The sequence below is a fragment of the Odontomachus brunneus genome, unplaced genomic scaffold (genome assembly GCF_010583005.1).
Source record: "Odontomachus brunneus isolate Ranch 3 - 2012 unplaced genomic scaffold, Obru_v1 Obru_scaffold_060, whole genome shotgun sequence".
Lineage (NCBI taxonomy): Eukaryota > Metazoa > Arthropoda > Insecta > Hymenoptera > Formicidae > Odontomachus > Odontomachus brunneus.
The window spans coordinates 1,169,314-1,191,742 of record NW_022639510.1 but is presented as its reverse complement, the minus strand read 5'-3'; the positions used below and the strand labels follow the sequence as shown (position 1 = coordinate 1,191,742).

General features: G+C 39.5%; 3 protein-coding genes across 5 annotated transcripts in view; 1 reads left to right on the top strand and 2 right to left on the bottom strand.

The window, feature by feature from the left end:
* The window catches only part of LOC116846034 (lymphocyte cytosolic protein 2-like), a 13,165-nt gene extending 4,644 nt beyond the window's left edge, over positions 1–8,521 (bottom strand). The window contains exons 1-6 of one of the 3 annotated variants that reach the window (XM_032819355.1): positions 8,333–8,521; positions 5,903–5,965; positions 5,260–5,318; positions 3,345–3,973; positions 2,670–3,022; positions 2,437–2,566 (exon numbers count right to left, since the gene is read on the bottom strand). In XM_032819355.1, coding sequence (XP_032675246.1) covers positions 2,437–2,566; positions 2,670–3,022; positions 3,345–3,973; positions 5,260–5,318; positions 5,903–5,965; positions 8,333–8,416 — 1,318 coding nt within the window. In that variant the 5' untranslated portion in view covers positions 8,417–8,521. Of the gene's footprint in view, positions 1–2,436; positions 2,567–2,669; positions 3,023–3,344; positions 3,974–5,259; positions 5,319–5,656; positions 5,808–5,902; positions 5,966–8,332 lie in introns of those variants that run through there. The other 2 variants (XM_032819357.1, XM_032819356.1) reach the window with 2 other exon arrangements.
* Positions 8,522–12,064: 3,543 nt separating this feature from the next.
* LOC116846055 (glutaredoxin-3) lies at positions 12,065–13,695 on the top strand. Its single transcript, XM_032819405.1, has 2 exons — positions 12,065–12,235; positions 12,558–13,695. Exons 1-2 carry the CDS (start codon positions 12,186–12,188, stop codon positions 13,192–13,194), a joined length of 687 nt encoding a protein of 228 aa, XP_032675296.1. The 5' UTR covers positions 12,065–12,185; the 3' UTR covers positions 13,195–13,695.
* LOC116846052 (RRP12-like protein) lies at positions 13,682–20,080 on the bottom strand. The gene is made up of 6 exons (XM_032819396.1): positions 19,349–20,080; positions 15,417–18,183; positions 14,701–14,880; positions 14,465–14,572; positions 14,178–14,337; positions 13,682–13,928 (listed from the first exon to the last, which is right to left on the bottom strand). The coding sequence occupies exons 1-6, from the start codon at positions 19,928–19,930 to the stop codon at positions 13,832–13,834; spliced, it is 3,894 nt and encodes a 1,297-aa protein (XP_032675287.1). The 5' UTR covers positions 19,931–20,080; the 3' UTR covers positions 13,682–13,831.
* Between the last annotated feature and the right edge of the window lie 2,349 nt (positions 20,081–22,429).

Below are 22,429 nucleotides of genomic sequence, written 5' to 3'. Positions count from 1 at the left end.
TCTCTCTCTCTCTCTCTCTCTCTCTCTCTCTCTCTCTCTCTCTCTCTCTTTTCTCTCTCTTTCTCAGATGTCTATCTCAAGTTCGAGTTCGATTGTTTCATCATTAAATTCCTTATCATCCACTATGATTAATGTATACTACTGCGTGGGTTAATCGCAGCCGAATCTCTCTCGTACCACGGTACGATCGGACACAGAGCGGCGAAATTAAACAACGCGCAAGCGAATCACCGCACGTGTTCAATGAGACAGGGACGAAGAGAGCGAGAGAAAGAGAAACGAATGTAATGACAGCAGTAGAAACTTGTCACGCGGCTTGGCCTCCTCGCGCGGATCGCACTAGAGGAACCTTCGCTTCAAGAGACGCGCACGGCACAACTATTCCGACGAAACTGAGATCGAACATCGTAGCGGATCTCCTTAAAATATCGTGGAAACAAAGATATCAATCCGTTGGTCCCTCGGCATGGGGCATAGACGTGTCCACAACGCCCTTAAAAATATCTCTCAGTAAATCAGATAATTCAGGCGCCACGTAAGCGATGGTTAATGTACTTCGGAAGATAACAACAAGGCCTTGATGGACATGCATAATACCGAAAAATCAACTCCCAAAACAAAATTTGAGGAATAGGTCATCGTCCCGAAATACAATTTTCCTGAAATATTGAAAACATATCACAATCTCGAAAACTGAGTACAAGGATAATCTCCCGAAATATCGAAAGCATGAAATTGTCGATAACTTGTTATACAACTTTGGGGATAACTTTATGCTTTCGATATTTCGGGAATCGTCTCTGTACTCAATTTTCAGGATTGTGACTCTTCAAGACGTTGTCTCACTTTTAGAATTTCGGTACTGTTTTTGGGATTATGCATGTGTCAACCCAAGGTTTGAGAAGAATGCAAACAAACCCAGTATTTTCCAAAGAAGAGAAGTAATTTTACTTGAGAAGGTTTGCGTGTATGTATTTGTGGTTTCCCCAAGACGAACCACTAATAGACACGCGCGAAAAAGACGAATTCCGAGTGTCCGAACTTTTGAAATCTATTCTCGTTCATCGGAATCACTCGGAGTGTCAACGATCCCCGACAAGCTGAGAATTAACAGATGCACGTTTGATGCACTTGCATGTTGAACTGATCTGCGATCAGCTACTGTACACCGGAGGAGAAGGTGAAATCACGTCGCCGAGCACAATGCATTATTTAATCCTACTGTATACCTGGCGGCTCAGGTGGTTGCCGATAGCAGCACATGGACAAACTCCTCTTGATCTTCACTATCATATCGGCGACCTCATCGGCTAGGCGCGTACCCAAGCCGCCTAGGAGCTGTTTGCTCAGTCGCAAATAAAAACAGGAACACATTCCATCACAGTATTTCGCTCTCTCGGCTTCTGCGATCGCTGTTACCGGGTTGTTTATCTTTTCCTTTTATTTATCGCGGTTTGCAGTCACGTGCTTCGCGTCAGTAATCCTGATTAGAAGTGGTGTTTCTCACAAAGCGTTTTTGCTTTTAGCATGTTCTTGCGGTTTTTCGTGTTCTGCTTCCTTTCACTCTTTTCTTCCTCTTAACTTCCCGACTTTCGTTGCACTAATCGTGCGCTGACTCGGCGACGAAAAAAATATAATAGTCCTCCGTTATCTCGCGCCGTTGTTGCCTGTTAACGATTCCAGGCGAAAATTGCACACGATTCAGGCCAATCTCGTCCTACACCTTTAATCCTTTGTACGTTCTGAAGATCGCAACCGCTACAATCTCACATATTGTAACATGTCAACATCGTTGACATATTGCGATAGGGAGACGGTGAATACGCGTATGTGGAATAGTTCTGCTTGAATCAGACGTTGATGATGACTAAAAGGCAACTGGTGGCATTATCGCAACAGCATCAGGTTGTATAGGAAATGGTGATGATAAGCAGCATTTGTCGAGCACATGTTCGTGAGAAGTCCCTACGTTTCTCTCGACTCTGCTGCATCCTGCACTTTTTTCATTCATTTCACTCGACCGCATGTGCCGCGGCAACGCCTTACTGTTTTCGCTCGCCATTCATTCGTTGACGTAATGAGGCAATTCGTGCCCGTGTAACGCACAAATAGCTTGTATCCAATCGCCTCTCATTTAATCGAGTCGATGAGCGAAATAACGGTATTGGCGAAGATCCAATTTCATGAGACATTGACTTTCTAGTTTAATTGGTCGTTATATTTATGAAAAAGAGTACTCTTATGAATCTATTCTTCCTGATCTTTCAACTCTGTTAGACTGAAGCCGAAAGAAAATTCCTATATCCGTGAAAACGCTCTTCTTACGATATCTTTTATACAAACACGTAACGTTTCTTGACCTTTCGGAGCCAAGGACAGATTGATATCGCTTGTTCCGATCTTAATCTATCGATGGAACGCGAGGAATGCGCTCACCTTTGAGTTTCTCCGACTTGATCCTCGAAGGCGGAGTGAGCGGCGGAGTGAGTAGTTTGACGGGTAACGGTGGTGGTAACTGCATATTTTTTGTCCTTTGAATCGGGCTCAGATAGCCATTATCCTCCGGCTGACGACAGTGAGTATTAATAATCAGAAATAACTTGACGAATCTCACGCGTCCCCTTTCCCCCTCAAAGTAAATGTCATTAAAAAACAACAAAAAAACTCACCATTTCTGTAATGCACTCGTAAATGTATTCTTCCTCCTCTTCTTCGTGGCTCGTGGCACTTGGCGGCTTGTAAACGCTCTCGACCGACCCCTGACGACCACTGTGTAACGACAGTTTGCTGTCGACCCTCGTGATCTCCTTTTTCAGCGGCTGCTCGTTAACGTTGTCTGCGAAAGTCTCATACTCGTCTTCGTCTTCGCTTTCCACCGTCTGCGCCGGCAAATTTTCTACGAGATCAAAATATCTTATGGTAGTCGGCGGTTTTGGTAATATCTTCTCCGACTTCTTTATCTCCACGGACGTGTAGTCCTTGTTCTTCTTGGGTTCCGGCGGAGGCGGCACAGCCATTCTCCCTGGAGGCACATTTCGTTACATGTGTATGCGATATAATTCGTAATATCACCCTTTCGGTATGAAGAAACCAAAGCGCGAAATAGTTTGTTGCTGATTTAAATAAGCAGTTATCGTAAAATAAATTTACAATATTTGAAGAGATATGTATTGAGAGACACAGAAACACTCTTTAAATTGAAAATTATATATGACATCTTATTGGCGGCTGATTTTATAGTGTAAATCTTATCCACAACGGATAGTTTTTTATCCTTTACTCGAATTTCGTACTGAAAGGATCGACCTTATACTGTAAGCATAACGCACTGACTCTGCACTAACTTGTTATCTCTCTAGGAACACATTGATTTATCTTCGGCGGATTATGTAGAAAAGACTTCTGCGGAAACTTCCTGTCGGGAAATACCACTGCTATCTTCTTCGTCTCCGGTTTCGGGCCGATCATTGGCTTCCCCGCCGGCAACGTCTCCGACTTCAGGCCAATCATCGGCTTCTTCTCCATCTCATTCCTATGTTCCGATTCCTTCGAGTTTTCCTTCATAGTCAAAATCTTCTGCATTTCATTGTACAGTCTCGATATGTTCCTCGGAGGCGGCGGTTTCGCCTCCTGCAAATTCTGGTACATATTTTCCTCGTCGTCCTGACAAGGTTCGAAGTTGGCGTAGGTCTCCTCTTGCTCCACTGCGTTCTTCAGCGACGGCGAACGCATCGCTATTCGGGCAATGTTGTTCAGTAGAAGCGCTTGCCTGCTTTTGACCAGGTTCGGTTTCACGTCTTCCTGCTGCGTATTCTCGACGCGGGAGTTCTCCTCAGGCATCTCGTCCTCGAAGTCGGTGTCCCAAGAATCGCTGTCGTTCGAGTGATAATCGTTCTGTTGAACGTCCGCGGTCTTGTCCGGCAGATATTTTTCCGGTGTCTTGTTCAGTTCCTGAACGAACGTCCATAATTTCCTGCCACATTTATTTCTAATTAAACAAATATGTATATCTATGCGTTCAACATGTCGTGTTAACGTTAACGTCGGCTAAATGCATTATTGATATTTCCAAAAGGTGAAATGCAGAGGTGTGAAAACCAAAATTATTAGAATAATTTTGATTTCTTTATTTATTTTCTCTAATTATTCTCTTCAATAAATGTCTAATTTCAGGAAACATTCAGGAACAATTTGTTATCAATATTTTTTATGAATGTAAAACGATTACAGGTTTGTATTACATATTGTATTACATTTGTACGACTAAATTATATAAATAATGACGGACATATCATATATTATATTAAATTCTTTTGTAAAATATGTCTTGCATATAAAAGTAAATTTTTATATAGGAAATGGCGGGTTACTACACACTGAGAAAAGTATTTGAAAATTTATTTTTGAGATATAAAGTTTATTCCTGTGAAATAATCTGTTATTATTTATATAATTTAGTTGTACAATATGTAATACAAGCTTGTAATTATTTTAAACTTATAAGAAATATTAATAATAAATTGTAATATTTTCTAAAATTGGGCATTTATTGGAAAAAACAATTAGAGAATATTAATAAAAAAATCAAAATTGTTCTAATAATTTTCACACCTCTGTAAGTTACGCGCGCGAGCGCATGAGCACAGCAGTGCGTGATGTTAGATGGTTACGCGAGTGTAAAGTGAAGGAACGATCGAATGCGACCCACGCGATAGAATTATGCATTTATGCACGACTTGCGGTCATCAAATTGTTCAATCGCGCGAAACGTGCCCCGCAACACAGCTCGCCTCTTTATGAAACGCTGAAGCTCGCCCGACTCAAATATTTGCAACGCGACATGTTTCGTTACAAATATCTGTTCTTGCTGTCTCTCATATATCTGCATTCTTTCGTTACCGATAAATCGCTCCCCGAAAAATTCACAGACAGATTTCAGAATTAAATCAGGCAAACTCTCTTCATGGATAAAAAATTTAAACAGAATTTTAATAAAGAAAAAATAAAGCGACACTGAAGTATCACGCGTTGCACACGAGTTTTTCTTCATCCAATCGAAATTGTTCCTGCGTTTTGTGCGCGTAAATTCGCGTGAACGACACGCGAGCAAAACACGCACGCCGTTCGCATACGGAATAATCGGATACCGTTAGAACGCTATGAGAAGTATGAGACGCGATTCCGCGAAGAGGTGAAGACGAGAGCGCGGAGCTGTGTGATGTGGACAGAAATAAAGCTGGATTTGGTTCGCTCTCTCACCCTATCAGTAGACGCGTGAGGTCATTCTTCCAGAGAGCCAGCTTTCCATCCGTCAAGTGCTGCAATAATTACAATTAATTGAAGCGGCGTTCAAGAGAGCATGCATCGCCGACCGTCTCGAAATACTATCGCGGCCGGAAAGAAGCAGTCGTGTGTTATCAATAGAAGTGAGCAGATGAATGTAACGCGTATCTTTTTCATTATAACAACATCGTCCTCAGAGCCGCTTTAATTGAATCACATCTCGATAAATTTAATATATTTAAAAATTTAGTTATTTAAAAGTCAATAGATGACAGATAAAAAAAATATATATATTTATATATGTACGCGATATTTGGGTTTAAATGTGATAGAGAACGCTATATGTCTGAATTAATAAGAAAGAGAACCACACGTTTGTCGGCAAATTCCATCGTAAACTTTTCAGGTCGCCGGATTAAACTGCAAACAACGTGAAGCTCGACATTCTGCTACCGAGGCGCCCCACTTTTCAGACGCCTTGTATATGCAGGGCGACTAAGGGGTCATCGACAGGAACAGCCGTGTGAGAGACGTCGTGAGCCGACAAATGAGACGAAACCGGGAAGTTGCATGGGTGCCCTCCCCCACCCCTTTGTTTTCGCAAGAATAATTCACTCACTAGCAACTCATCGCCGTCTATCTGCCGCTTCTCAACCGCCTTGCAACATTCCTCCAAGCCGTTCTGAAAAATCAGGAAATACAGTCTACAGGATGCTTAACGCGCTGATAACGAGCATAGATACGCATACATTCCGATGACGTAAATAACGTATTAAAACATAGTTTGCGTACTCAGATTCATAAATGAAACAAAAAAGTCCCGACATAATGGTATCATTGATAATATTATGGTTAACCTACTGATTGTACGGACCGGAATTTTTATGTCTTATCATCTGAGTTGCGGAAATTTCAAAATTATCACACACATGTAATGATAAAATATATGATGTTGTATAATTAAACTGTGCCATCATATATGATGATTTCATACGGTAATTCCCGCTCGTTATTAAACGAACAATCAAGTCACTTGTATTACAAATCACCATAAGTTAACTATTAAAACTTATACGACAAATTAACTTACGATAAATTAATTTAACCGATAAATTGACGACGAATAAATAATTGAAAAATTAATTTATGATAAATAAATTAATTTTCCCATTGTTTTCCAACGAAGCTAAATGAGCTAAAGTATTAATCTTTCAAATTTTTTTTGTAAGTCGTACAAAATGTTGGTTTCAGAAATTCGCAAATCGTCCAATTATCTACGTTGAATTATTACAGTGTCTTCTCCATGGTAAAAATCGAAGGGAAAACGTAATCACAGCAGAAAAGTGAGCGATGCGATGATGCGAGGTTCATGGCAATTTAATTACTCAGGAATTCGAGAAAGTTACTTTACGCACCAACCCAGCCGACTACGAAACTAGGATACGCGTGAAGAAATGCAACGTCCCTTTCGCCGGCCGAGTTCTCGAAAAAAAGTGGCCCTAATGCTGGAATAATGCAGAGAAACGTTCTTATGTGAAGATTTGGGAACCACACTAATTCTCTGTTCATAAATCTTCGTTAGGGTCTTAACAGCACGAGTTTGATCGCGCGCAGCGATCTCCGGTAGTATCTTTGAATAAATATAATTTATATATAATTACATATTGGATGTAATATACTTGTCATTTTTTTATAAAATTCTCACAAAAATTTGAAAGGGAAGTACAAATAATCTTCTTTAAATGTCTATACTATACGAAGGAAAAAATATCTAAAAGAGAGTAAATATTTATTTGATGGAAATACTAATAACGTATTTACTTAGATCTAAATTCTTTTATTTAAGTAAATAAATAAATGATTGATAAATAAATAATTTCTTTTATGAAAAGTTAAGGTTTTCCTAAGATTAAAAAAATTTTTTTATGAAATTCTCATAGGAACTTTGGATATTCAGAAGAAAACAGCAAATCTTCTTTAGATGTCTACATTGAAGGAAACAATATGTAAAAAGTAGTTATCTATTTTGTGGACACTAATAATATATTTACTCTCTTAAATCTAAATTATTTTATTCAAATAGATAAGCAATTTCTTTCATGAAAGACTAAAGCTTTTATAAGATTTTAAGAATATGTATATTTTATTATTAAAAAGATATCTTATGTATCAATACAAGTAAATATATTATTAGTACCCACCAGATGAATGTTTTTGCCTCTTAGATATCTTTCTCTTCAGTGTACAAGAATGCAGAGTCACTGTTGTTTATATTTCATTCATAAAAGTGATAAATTCTTCGAGATTACTAGATAATTTCATTTTCTTTTTTATACGATGAAGACGACAGATTTTTTGCACAGATTTCATACGTTAAGACATTTAATTAGTCGATAATCTTTTTATCTCTCTTATCTCACTATGAGATGTGAGTACGTATCAAAGATCTCCGGTGTCAATGCACCGTGGGTACTCGAACGAAACCGCGAAAAGAACAAAAAAAAAGAGAGATCCCGCTAACGTGCGCACGTGCGTCGCACGGTATCGCGGCGCGCCGCGTACGCTTAGGTGTTCCCTGAGCCATGGGCATTCCCCGCAATTTTACCGCGACATGCATCATGTCGCGCTGCTGAAGCCGTGCATACATCCGCCGTCGACTGCGACTCGCGAGACAATCACGAGACGTATCAATCGACCAAAAGCGAACGAATACCTGCGAAAGAAAGAGGGAAAACGCAAAAAGACACAGCTGAGAGATTTGAGCAGCAGACTGACAGTCTTCTCTCTCTCTCTTTCACTCGCTCTCTCTCTTTCTCGCTCTCTCGGTGGTCGTCACAAAATCACGTCTGCTACATCTAGTTGCGCTTTCGCACTCCCTTGTATCTCTTCTCTCTCCTTCTTTGTCTCGCACATTCAGGCCTGTCTGTCTCGCAACTCGCATGTAAAACCGCGCGAGGTGTATCACGAAGAACGACGAGCGTGATTAAGACATTACCGTCGTCGTTGTCGTCGTCGTCGTGGCAACGATTTCTTTATCGACTCTACTTACATTCCGCAGTAATCTCAGCACCTCTTCCGTGTCCCAGACGGAGATATCGTTGAGGGCCAAGTTCCGTGACAACTCCTTGGACATTGCGCCCGCCGTGCACGAAAAAAAAAAAGCGTCGCACGTGCACGTTCGCCGCCCGACGGCATCTGTATCAGCTTTTTGCTCTGCCCGGCCGTCTGACAGGCATTCTTCCCCCTTCCCACGTCGCCCACACTCCCGCGGCCACCACCCTCGAGAGGCCGGCGGCCATTCGCGCGATTGGTCATTTCCCCATGCACCTGTTACGTTGCTCGCCAGGCCCGTCTCGAACGAGCACGAAGGTCCCCTCATACACCTTAAGGTGCATGATCTATATTCCTGTTGGAATGGAATTCCAACGTAACTGCTTGGTTGCTTCTTATCTTTGACGCATAATAAATAATGGCGCAGAATGATAATGTGGTACTAGCATACTTAATCCTCTATTATGTTATCTAGTCCTAGTGTGTACAACTGATAATACTGTATGTAACTCTATATTGTTTGCGTCTAATCTTATTTTATCATCACACACTGTATATTATTACGATTTTAAGTCGATAACATTGTTACTGAATGTCCTATTCCTAACAATTGTTAGGTATTATTTTTCAAGTTAGAATTGAGTATTATTTAAAGATAATAAAATATCTACAAATTAAAATTGGACTGTTAATTTATAATCTATAGTCAATGTTTCTCACTTTCTTGTTACTTTACTTCAAACAAAAGAAACTTTAGTGATAAATAATTGAATATTGTCAAATTAAATTTTGTTTCTCAGGTAATTATTTTTCTTTGATTCAACGAAAATCAAAGCGAGTTATAAAACTCATTACCTTCAATTGTGTCTAGATAAGTTAAGAATGCTCTTGTAAGATGCTCTTGTGTCTAGATAAGTTAAGAATGCTCTTTTTGGTGGTCTTCGACGCCTCTCTTGACGATCACACACCAGTAATAGACGCATTTTGTTCTAAGTTTGGATCACTGTAAGTATATAGATAAAATTGCACATTATAAACAAGATGTATCGTTTCTTGGGAGAAGACATCCCAGGTAGCAAGGTGACGTCTAAAGACGTCATTAAAACGTCATAGACGTCTTAATAACGTCTTAATGACGTCTTTAAACGTCACTTTGCTACCTGGGATAATACGTTCCGCTTCCAAATTTTAACCTAAATATAACGCTTGGAATTAGAAGAAATTAACTTACAATTTACGCCCTGGCGAAAATAGAAATTGGAGAGTAAATAAAGTGTAAACGAAGAGAGTGACGGAAGTATAAGTGAAGTGCTTACAAAGAGTAAATTGAAACATCGGAACGTACTCGCTTGCTTTACATTCCGATGTTTCAATTTACGCTTTGTAAGCGCTTCACTTATACTTCCGTCACTCTTCGTTTACACTTTATTTACTCTCCAATTTCTATTTTCGCCAGGGTACAAGATTCGCGAGGCTTCATATTTAAAGCAGATCGCGCAGACACAATGAATATTCTAAGTAATTTCTCCGAACATTCTGAGTAACAGCAAATACAATGGCAAGTACTTCCTTTAATTGCAATGGTGCCGTTTTTTCCGATTAATTCGCGGTATATATAAGGCGAGTTTTTTTAATTCATCGATGGATCCATCGCATGATGCGTAAATACAGCGAAACATTGGCCGCGTTCAGTAGAACAAGTGATCAGTAAGCGCTCAGGGAGCTCTTGTATATGATTTGGCATATTCTTTTAGATCTCCAACTATACTCCAATCAGATGTAAGAGCTCACTGAGCGCTTACTGATCACTTGTTCTACTGAACGCGGCCATTGCATTTGCGCATCATGCAATAGATCCATCAATGAATCAAAAAAATCGACCATATTCTTTCGGACTTTGAAACCAAGAATGGCCGTTAGTAAAACAAAACTCGCGCACGCACATTCAGCAATCATTTGGGCCGGTAATCATAGTTGAATCTTACTTCAAGCCGTCTTAAATAATGTCTTAAGATGCGAATACGGCTCTGTGATTGGTTCATGACATCTTAAAACAATACTTAAGATGATCTTAAATATAAAATCGGACTATGAATACCGGCCTTGGTCTGTTTTTTTCAGCTGCACTGCTGACCTGGTGCAATAAGTTAGAGTGAGAAAAAATATATTTGTCTTACTTTAACATATTGCACCAGTTCAACAGTGTAGCTAAAAAGAACAGACCATCTATTTACCCTATTTCCTTTTGGGCGCTGTAAGCGTCATTCTATTAGCGTGTTCGACTGGCCCTGGGTTAATCGCTCCGAGAGCGATTAAAGACGTCATAAGTCTCTACTAGCCAATCATAAAGCTTATAAATATTTGTTCGACCAATAAACGTAGACTGAATAATTCAGAGTGGGTTAACCTAGAGATCCTTTAATAAGAGATCGAATACCGTCGCCTATAGATACTAGATTCGCCATGTTTGGGTCCAAATCGGAAGTATATCACTTATCTCACTTTAACTTATTGCATTAGTTCAGCAGTGCAGCCAGTGCAGCTGAAAAGAACAGACCACTGCTTGTGTTGTCATTCAGCTAATGATCCTAACCGGAAACGTATCCCAAATATGGGATACGCAGCCAATCAAAATGTTGACATATGGTGTCATCCAATTTCTTATTACAGGATCTCTAGGTTAACCTAAGTTAGTCGAACATGCTATATCTTTATCGCTCATTAGATGCGGATAGAAAGATAAAGTGATGTTTATAAGCGCTTAAAGCACGTAAGCGTCCAAAAGAAACGCAGCCATTGTCTTTAGTCGCCTACATTTTCACTGCAAAATATGGTTCCGTTAAGCCCGTATCAGACTACTGACTGCACAGGGCGACCCGACTGCCGACTACGACTACCGAGTATCAATGGACCAATCACAGTGAGGCGCCGACTCGGCCTGTGCAGTAGGTAGTCTGATACGGGCTTTAAGGCCATTTACAATTGCGTAAACGTCGTCGTGATCATAAAAGTCAACCAGTCAGAGCGTTTTATTCACTGATTGCTTTATTCTGATTGATTGTCGTAATCACTGCATGCATTTAGTCCAACAATTGCACTGAGCGCTTATTGAGCTCTTGCATCTAATTGGTATATTTCTTTAGATCTAAAAAAATATACCAATCAGATGCAAAAGTTCATTGAGCGCTCATAAGTGGTGTAGTACTGAATGCATTCACTGCTGGTGTACGTTCGGAAACGTCACTCGGGTGCTCTCCCTCTTCATCTCATTCTCGTATAGGTGCGTTCCCACTTAGCGCGTCACACGCGCGTTGTCCTTCGTGGACCAATCAAATCGTCTATTTTATTGCCCAACTTCACGACGAATAAAATAGGACCCGTATTAGGGTGCCGTCCCATTGAGCACGGATCGGAACGCCGGATCGGATTTCTTACTATAATGAGCGTTCAGTTCTCTAGTTCCGTTCCGTAAAAGTTTCCTCTACCAGTCCCATGTAGCAAAAAAGGAACGGATTTCTAGGTATAAAATATTTTTCACTCTTCAATTAAATATTTTAGAATATTCATGACAATGTTATCGGCAAGATAATTGCATAATGCAAGATAATTGCAATTATGTATATAATTAATTCTGTCGCGTCAAAATAACGAAATATTGACGAATTAATCATATTTATTTGCGACCGACGCGCCATTCCGTTCCGTTTTCCCTTATCTCTTCCGCACCCTTATCTCTTTCAACCCAACGTAACGGCTGCCCGGGTGACGTTTTCGAACGCACCTCTGCAAATTAACATTTTGCACAACGCTTGCAATATCTATAGAATCGGAGCCGAGCAAAAAATAACACGATGGGTGTCCCCGAACTGGATACGGAAGAAGCGTTCGACCAATTTGTCAAGTAAATAATCATGATACAGTGGCAAATTTCTAACGTCATCCGGCACGTTGTTCCTAAGATTTAATATCCACACGAGGAAACAGTGTATCATTCTTATTACTGTCTTTTTAGAAACTAGATATTCTTATAAATAAGATTATACTTCTAGGATACGATTGATATCTTTCAAAGAAATAAAAATATAGCACATAATTATTTTGCACATTATAAATTCCCCATTAATTACGGTCGCAATGATTAGCATATTTTCATAACCTTTTGTGATAAATAATTTATCAATTTTTTATATCTTTTAGTTTATCAATTTTTTATATCGTTTAAGGACCAAGGAGCTTACCGTCATTCACTTTTATGTACCATGGTCACAACAGTGTACCAAAACAAACGATGTGTTGGAGGAGATGTGCAAGGTAGAGCAGTACAAGGATGCAAAGATTGCCATGATCGAGGCTGAGAACATGGCCACAGTATCTCAAAAGTTTGGAATAGCAGCAGCACCAACTATCCTCTTGTTGAGAAACAGTCGTGTAGTAGACCGAATAAATGGCTTCGATCCTACCAAGTTAAATGAAAGAGTTACTCACCACTTAAATAACAAGGATCTGTCATTCAGTGATATAACTAAACCAAAGGAACCTTTAGAGGACAGACTGAAGAAACTGATCAATCAAGCATCCTGTATGTTGTTCATGAAGGGTAACCCTGAGCAACCACGATGTGGTTTTTCCAGGACCATTGTTTCCATCTTAGATGGCTACAAAGCTGATTACCAGACATTCGATATACTTAAGGACCAGGAGGTTAGGGAGGAACTCAAAAAGTTTAGTAATTGGCCAACATATCCTCAGTTGTATATAAATGGAGACCTAATCGGTGGATTGGACATTGTGAAAGAAATGATTGAGTCAGGAGAGTTAGAAAGTATGTTACCGAGAAAAGATAGTGCTAAAGGACAGTGAGTTACTGATGTGTCTACCTAAACAGAATTTTTTTTTAATAAAAAGTACTTTTAAAATAAATCTCCCTCACATGTACACACATATATACACATATGTATACATATATACACATGTATACTTGTAAAAAAGAATATATTAAGTCACAAAATTTTTTAAATAGCAAAATATTTTTTTGCAAAAGTTAAACATCATCACAACTGCAACTTTAATTACTAATATTTCTTCCAAGTTATTTTGTATTTATAATATGCCCTAAAAGTTATTTTATTCAAGTGATGCAATATGTGTATGAATTAAATTTTACAATAAATTTATTTGAAATGTATGTGATATGTGGGTGATTTAGTATCAATATTTTGCCATACATTAATATGCATAGAGAGCATAATGTGTGTTCAACAGAGAGATATAATAAAGACCTGCATTTGTAGACCTTTTACAAAGAAGGGAATGTATCATAACTGATATAAATAAACAAAGGCTCTGATTATACAATAAAAATTTGTTATATTTCACATGGATCTATAAGCGAAACGAAAGTCCCTCACAACTTTCTCACTGCTGAATTTTATAATAAATTTATGATACATCTTATGAAATAATATTAATTAATTAAATTAACAACTAGACTTAATTTCTAATGTTTTTTTCGTTTGTTTTTCATCCCTATACGCGCACCCTTCTTCGCCCCAGAAACGATGCTCTGGAACTTACCTGCATTCTTCTTCTTTTTTCTGCAACATTATGTAGATACATTGAAAGCATTAACATAAGACTGCACTAATGCCTGAATACCTAATCTTAGACATTCTTATTGTTTTGGCCTATAAATATTTTATGGCCTATGTATTTTATATTGAAAATTTAAATATTCGCATTTTTAAAGATCAAAACAATAAGAATGTTCAGAATTGAGTATTTTTATCTTAATAGCGAATATAATATTTTATATAAATGTATATTGATAAAAGAAAAATATTGACCTTCTATTTAATGAGGCTCTCGTCAGAGGTACGTATGCGTAAGGGTCTAGTTTACCCTTCTTCTTGATATCTCCTCTGGCCTTTATCCCACGGTATTCCGAACCAGGTACACGTTCTATCTTCCTCGCCTTTAACGGCCGATGAATGCCCGATCCACCAGCTGATTAAAGATACAGAAGTACGAATGTAAAGATCTTATTATATACTTTGAATACATTCAAATACGTTGCGTAGGTTAATGAAATCAAAGTCAATTTGATTCAATTTCAGATCCTATATAAAATTACCTTGGTATCTTGATGTCGATTGGCTCTTCAAGCTAACTACATCTGAATTCGCATCGCTAAATTTACGTTTTATGCCGGCGGTTATTACCGATACGTCATCCTTGTCTTCTATAATAAATAAACGCGCACGTTATATGTCATATACATATACACACACACACACACACGCGCGCGCGCGCGCGCAAAATGTATATTGCTACGATACAATGCTGAGTGAAAAAAAAACATCCTTTTACCGTAATCGTCCTCCGAATCACTTTGGGAGAAGGGAGTCTTTTTCTTCTTCTTATCTTCCGTATCACTATCCTTCTCATTGCCATCTGTGATGATAAGGCGACCATCTGGTGCAGTCTTGAAATCATGGTCCTTCACTTTCTTAACTAGAACCTTTGGATTCGGCAATCCTGGTTGAGTAGCTAAAAATCAAGTCGCTAAATGTGAGCAAGAAGAAAAAATTATCGGTATGAATTTGACTACTATAAAGTAACATATGAACAACTGAAATTAATTTAGCTACATTAATTGACTAACACTCTCTCTCCAGTTTAATTTCTAGGTAAAGAGTCGACTCATTTAATCTCAGATTCACTAAGAAATTGGAGGTGGGTATTAATTAAATTCGATCAATTAAACCGAAACTTAAAGTAAAAGTTACTAATTCCCGAATATTCGTATTGTTTTGATTTTCAAAAACGAATATTTAAACTTTTAACATAAAATATATGTATATATTCAGTAAATGTTTATATATTTTTTATGTTTTGAAAGTTTAAATATAATTAAAGATTTTTTTTTAGAGATCAGAACAATAAGAATGTCCAGAGCTAAGTATGTGCTGAGCTTTTACTTTAATCATCTGTCATATGGTTCTCTCTAGACCAATTGAAGTTCAATCAATCGCTAGATCAACGTCTACCGCGAGAAACGGCTTTCTGCCGAATGTTCTACCAACTTGTGATATTCCTCGCCGCCGCGGGATCGATGAGGTCAACTATGTTATCCTTATTCTCCTGGATCCAAGCCTCCTTCCTCGACGTTCTCTTCTTGTTCTTCTTCGGCTTTTCGTTTTCGGTGGCTTCGAACTCCTCATCGCTGTCAGCTAATATCTCCTCAATGCTCTTGGGCCGCCTTTTGGCGTTGAATTCGGTGTCATTATCGTTTTCCAGCTGCTTCATCCTCTTCATCTCACGATTTTTCCGCTTCGCGTCCTCGAACTTATTGATGTTTTTCAGTCTTTTATGCAGGATCACATCCGTGGCTGGCACCATGTCCGATATTGGCCCGATGCCGAACTTCCTGATCAGCTTGGTGAAGATGTCGCGCACCTTTTGGCGGAAGTGCCGCTTGCAATCGTCTTTCATCTGCGACAAGGCGTCGACTATTCGCGGCAATGTCGGTGCCACGATCGGGGACGGTATCACGCTAAAATACACCTTTACGTAAGACAGTGCCGATTCCACGACCTCCCTCGTGGTGCTCGTCTGAATCAATAAACAGACAAGGTCCATGATTTCCTGGACGGTCTCCATGCCTAGGGAGCCAGAGTAATGATAAATGAGGGATGCCAAAACCAACAAAGTAGCGCAGCGATACTTGTCTTCACCATTAAGGCCCACCATCAACATGTTCGTATACTCTTGCAGCTCCTCCGGCTTACCGAGGAATTTCTCGATAATGACGTTGAGCAATTGATACGCAGAATTGCGGCATCTTTCGTTGGCGTCCTTGACGCAGAGCACGGCTTCTGGCACGATGGCTCTCAGGAACTTAGTCTTCTCCAGCTGTGGATGCAGCTTGACGAGGTGAATCAAACACCTGAGACGCGGCCCCTTACTCGTCTTGATCACGTAGGTCGCCGAGGACATGAGCTCCTTCTGTATCTCGCGTCTGTGCTCTTGAAGGAAACTTTTGCACACCTCCTTGTCGCTGCTGCAAATCTCCTCCAAGAAGCGATAGGCTTTTTTCTGTTCTTTCTGCTTGGTGTTGTCTTTGAGGAACGGTATGCACATGCCGTAGTACTTCTCCAACTTATCAACGTCCGTGTAGCCGATCAGTACTCTGATTAAGTCGTAAATGCTCTCCTTGAAAAAGTCATCTGCGCCCGGCTCGTTGAGTTTGTTGAGCGCTCGGTCGAACATCTCATTCGCCAGATTCTTGCTCGTGATCGTCAAGTAAACCTTGATCGTGTCGAAAGCGGCGAGACGCTGGCCTTCTTCGTCAGTGCCGTTCGATCTCGTCGTGTACAGGTTGAAGAATATCGGCAGGTAATTCTTGGCGAAGCGCGAGAGCTCGGCGATATCGGCTGCGTTTTCGCTCTGTGTTGCCTTGCTGATGAGCTTCCTCAAAGCGGCCAACACAGGTAGTCTGAGTTCCTTTCGCTCGTTAATGGTCATACCCAGCTTTTGAGCGATGTTTTTGAAGTTGTCCTTCGCATCGCTAGCGTCACTGCATATGCTCGGTAAGATCGACCAGATCTGCGGCACCAGAAACTCGTACGTTTTGCCGTTAATCGGCTCTTCCTTGGCTTTTCGTTCGCAGGCCTGAATGATGGGCAAAAGAACGTCAGTGAAGAAAGAAATGGTGCCGCATGTGATGCAGTCCTTCAACAACGGTATCAGCCAACCTCGCTTCAAATTGACGGCATCTCCATCGACCTGCAGAGGCAACACTTCCAGCACCACTCGTGGACCCATCGCCCTGATCGCCGCCCCGACGGCGTACTCCACGTCGCTGTTGTGCGCGAAGTTGTAAGAATCTCGCAGCTCTCCCAAGGACTGTACAATATCCAAGAGTCCCTGTAACTTCGACCTACCGGTTATCTGGAAGAGCAAGGCTATCAAATGAAGAACATGATGCCAGGCTTCGAGGTACTGATAGCTCAGCGCCTTGTGAATCATTGAGACGATTTGGCGTAGAGTGGACTCATATTCCTGGATACGCTGGTCGTCCTCGCAGAGCGGCGTCACGCATTCCTGCAGAACTGTCTTGATGGTATGCGACGTACCGGATATCACCTCCGTCTTGTCGGACCGCCAGAGTTCGATGCAGTTACTCAGGAAATGCGGCACCACGGCCGCGCACAAACTCAACGAGGAGTGCGCCAAGTTGCAGTGGGCCTCTTGCATGACCGCTAACCACGCCAAAGTCGGCTGCGTGTCGCTCACCGGCGGCTGATAATCGTACAGGGCGGTGATGATCTGCGCGTTTCTCTGCGGTGGCAACGTCGTTTCCGACGGCCTCGAGACGAAGAGGCCGTGCAATGTCTGCAGGCAGCACGAGGTGATCAGCACGTTCTTCAGCGTCATGATCCGCAGTAGGTTCTCACATATGGTTTTCACGTGCGACTTCGGCAACTGGTGCATCACGTCCTTTAGCAACACGAGAGTCTGCAGAACCGCGGTGACGCCGCCTGGTTCGCAGACCGTGTTCAGCTGTGCGATGCAGTGCGTTGCGATACGCGCCGCGGCCGGGTGGTGAGTCAGCGGCTTCTCGCCTTTCATCACGTCGCTAGCTTTCAACACGGCGCAGAGCCCGTGCTGTGCGGATTTGCGTACCTTCGGCTTCGTGTGCGTGCTGAAAGACAGCACGGCGTCCAGCACCTGCATCGTCGAGGAGTTCGTCCAGATGGCGGCCTCCTGCGCTCTCAGCAACACTGAGAGGCAGCCTAAACAGTGGCGCAGGATGAGGGCGTTCTCTGTAGCGGCATACTTTGCAAGGATCTGTAAAAGAACAAAAGTTAATGTATTAAATAGTTCTGGGAAAAAAGTTTAATTTGCAATTTGATCTTTGCTTCCTGTTTCTTGTTCTCTGCTTTTTTCTACCTTAAGGTTTAAGTTAGGAAGAGATCAAGAGAAAGAAGTAAAGAACACATTGTAAGTCAAGATAAACAATCAAAAAGTTAAAAAAAAGGGATCTAAAAGAATTGAACACTGAAAAGACACATTTAGTACCACACACACATTTTTAATATGGCTGCTTCTCAGGTTGTGATTTTTTTGCTTTTACTTTCCAACTTAATTCCATTAACTTTAATTGTTAACAACCGAATAATTATCATATCCTATTCTATTTGAGCAGTTGAGAATTAAATCATTGCTTTAAATCCATAGTTTATCTTCTCACAATACTAGTGATGTCAATTTCAACTAACTAGGTTTTTCAGATATTATCCGAATTTTTGTGATATATTTCGAGTATTATACAAATATAACTTGAAGGCTTCATGCCTACTCGGACTGAGAAGAGTTTTATTTTGCGTTTGCACACCTTCTGCATGAACAACTTGCGGCTAAAGTTAATTCAACGAATACATGAAATAATTTGTTATTTCCAGATTACTGATTTTTTAACAATAACGAACGAATGCATTACATATTTGCGACTATTTACTATCTGGCCAATATTCTGTCAGCTATTTTATATGATTTTACTCGCACAACGATACTTACTAAACCAATAGTTGTCAGTAAATATGTACAGAATATTGGCCTTGTCTGAGATTTTCCAGGTAATAGCTGTGAGTACAAGCACAAGGGTATAGAAAAACCCGAATTTTATTAGCACTAGTTTGAACTGCGAGGTGGAGTGCATTCTTTTAGGATTCTCTAACTGCCTAATTTTTGTTGAAAACACTACACAATAAATTGCTTGAGGAGTATGTGTGTCATCATCTCAAGTATATATATATATTTTTTTTTCCTTTCTTGTCACTGCTTAAGTCCTTGTGTTAACCTGCGATAATCTGTCTAACATTAATTGACTCGTCAATTTTGCAAATCTATATTTAGAAAGGATCCCATGAGGGATCAAAACATTTGTATAGCTTTGTAATTTTGCTGCATGATGTTTTTTCAGTGCTTAGCTCTTGTAGGGCCTTTTTCTTACCTGCAGCAGAGCCTGGCTGGTGTTGCCAAACTGCAGATTCAGCACACTCTTGGGAACGGTCTTGAGAATCATTCCCAACAGAGATACCGTCGCTGCCACGGAAGTGTCGTCCTCCACCGCCTCCAAGGTTTTCATCAACGCGGCGAAATATTCCGTTGAGGTCTCATTGCCGTCATTCTGTTTGATGACCTCTGTGATCGCTGAAAGCACCGCTAACATCTCCTTGTGTAATATCGAGCTAGACTGGAAGTGACCAAGAAAACTGCTAAAGGAGATGTTGGAGCAGTTGCTGTAGTTACTAGCGAACGTGTCGAAGGTGTTCACCGTGCCGTCTACCGTGCTCTCCGCGGTATCCTCGTGGATGTCGAGCTTGGCGATCTGTGGTTGAATACCTTGAATGGCGTCGTGCTTCTGCAGGTCCTCCTGCGTGATACCCGACACGCCGCTGGGCAAGTCCTTGAAGAACATGCTTGTGGCCTGTTCCCGGTACTTTGTAGTCTCCGGGTTGGAGCTTGAGCTCTGACCCTTCGCCCATCGCTTCGCTTTCTTCCTGCTGGCCAAACGTGGCCCCACCTTACCCATCTTCGCGGAGAACACGAATCTTGCAGTAGTTTATTATTTCGGAGTCTCACACCGTCCGTATGAAAGCATGCGGTCCTCAGCGCTATTATAGGTTAGGATATGTTTCTCTCTCTCTCTTTCCCAGGATGTATTCTCTCTTGTAAAAATTGGATTCTGTTTTAGTCGCGCCCTCTGAGATTGTCTCCGGATGTGGCCGAACTAAACGGGTGACGTCATGCGGAGTGGGGATACGCGCCAATTGAAATATGAACTGGCGCGCACAGACGAATGTTCTTGAGACATTTAGCGAGCAATAGCGAGCAACAGCGAGCAATAGCGAGCACATATAAAGCGCATACATATAAAGTAACGATGTTGCGAATATTAGCGAAATATTTCTAAAATTTACTAATACATATTTCGCAATAATGGCAATAAGTGGTACATTTTATTTTACAAACATTTCACTAAGATGATTCGTCATATCGTTATTGTTCTGCTGCAACAGTATTTCGAAATGTTTATTGCATAAACAATTAACAATATTGTATAAATATTCGGTATTTCTACAAATAATTTGTTACATACAATCACATAATTGCAGCGTTATAAATTTCATACACTCAGACAGTACAAGATCTCCGGAGGAGATCACTGAGCACGTTCTTAGGATATAACACGTTCTCAGAATGTCTTTAGGATGCTCTGTGCCCAATGAAAAATTTTTCATATATAATTATATAAAATTATATATAATTATACATAATTATATATTATTATATATCAAATTTGTCCATTCATGTTCATACATTCTACTTATATATGTAATTATACATAATTATGTATAATTATATATATAAATTCATATATAATTTTACATAATTACGCATATATTTATATACAATTATACATATTGTTATACATAATTGTGTATGGACAAATTTCATACATAATTTTGCATGAAAAATTTTTCATCGGGTGGAGATATCCCAAGTAACACATAGCAGCGTCTGCAAAGCGCTCAGAAAGCGCTTTTGCAGGTGTGTCTCACTGCTATAAAAGCGCTATGCAATGACCGCTTTGCAAGTTTGTGCTACGTGGGATGTGCTGTTTGGGACAGAGCAGTCCCAATCGTCATTATTATTTCCTACAAATTATGTTATCGGAGATGTTAATGAGAAAAATTGTTATAATCGGAGGGTAATAATGTTTGCCAATGTCAAACGTACGCGCCGAGATCTTTTATATTGTTATAACGGTATATGCGGTTAATCTTTTTTCCACGTTTATAAACCGATCTTGAATCTCTCTATTAGTATTTTATTTTATTAACCTCCTTTTTTCTCAAGTTCATTGTTGTTAGACTGGAAAAAATCAAATGTGTGATCATTAAATAAACCTTCTTGACTATTTTCTTGTAATATATAACACAACGACGTGTATACTGTCAACAGCCATATTGGATTCTAACATTCCTGATCGTTTTTGATTGACTATTATTTTGAACGACTGCATCCACGGGACTGGCCTTTATATTTACATCATGTATAAGCGGCGAGTCAAATTTTAACCACGAGTGACGGTCCGATGAAGCTGTCGCCGCGTCGCGGCGACGGCACGAACCAGCGCCAAGAGACAGGCGCCTGGCGTACGGCGCCCGCCGTACTCGGCCCGTCCGGAACAGCAATGATATTTAGTTATAACAAGATTAATATTTGTAGCCAAGTAGCATTTATTTGCAGAAATCTAATTTATTTTTTAGAAATAAATCTTATTTGTGTGAATCCGAAGTTAATATCGGCCGTTCTACTTAGGATCCTTTATGTGTTTTTTGTATATCGGAAAACACTGATTCGCTTTACATTATGTAATATGACGAAATAGTGGCGATACATTGTCGTTTCGTGGTAAAAGTGGCAGGAATTATCGTTTATTGACATGTGAACTGAAAAATATGGACAACAAAATGAAACATACCCAATGAAAAATTTTTCATGCGAAATTATGTATGAAATTTGTCCATACATAATTATGTATAATTATATATAATCATATAAAATTATATATAATTATACACAATTATGTATAACAATTATGTATAACAATTATGTATAACAATTATGTATAACAATATATATAATTACATATAAATCTATGCGTAATTATGTAAATTTATATATGAATTTATATATATAATTATACATAATTATGTATAATTATATATAATCATATAAAATTATATATAATTATATATAATTATATATAATTATATATAATTATATATAATTATATATAATTTTATATGATTATATATAATTATACATAATTATGTATAATTATATATAATCATATAAAATTATATATAATTATACACAATTATGTATAACAATTATGTATAACAATATATATAATTACATATAAATCTATGCGTAATTATGTAAATTTATATATGAATTTATATATATAATTATACATAATTATGTATAATTACATATATAAATAGAATGTATAAACATGTAT

What these genes read in the sequence shown, in the direction of transcription:
- LOC116846052 (XM_032819396.1), bottom strand. Translation starts at nt 19,930, where the DNA reads ATGGGTAAGGTGGGGCCACGTTTGGCCAGCAGGAAGAAAGCGAAGCGA. An exon ending in TGATTCGGAGGACGATTACG is followed by an intron (nt 14,573 to 14,700) that starts GTAAAAGGATGT and finishes TATTTATTATAG; the next exon opens with AAGACAAGGATGACGTATCG. An exon ending in AGAGCCTCATTAAATAGAAG is followed by an intron (nt 13,929 to 14,177) that starts GTCAATATTTTT and finishes ATAATGTTGCAG; the next exon opens with AAAAAAGAAGAAGAATGCAG.
- LOC116846055 (XM_032819405.1), top strand. Translation starts at nt 12,186, where the DNA reads ATGGGTGTCCCCGAACTGGATACGGAAGAAGCGTTCGACCAATTTGTC. An exon ending in GCGTTCGACCAATTTGTCAA is followed by an intron (nt 12,236 to 12,557) that starts GTAAATAATCAT and finishes ATATCGTTTAAG; the next exon opens with GACCAAGGAGCTTACCGTCA.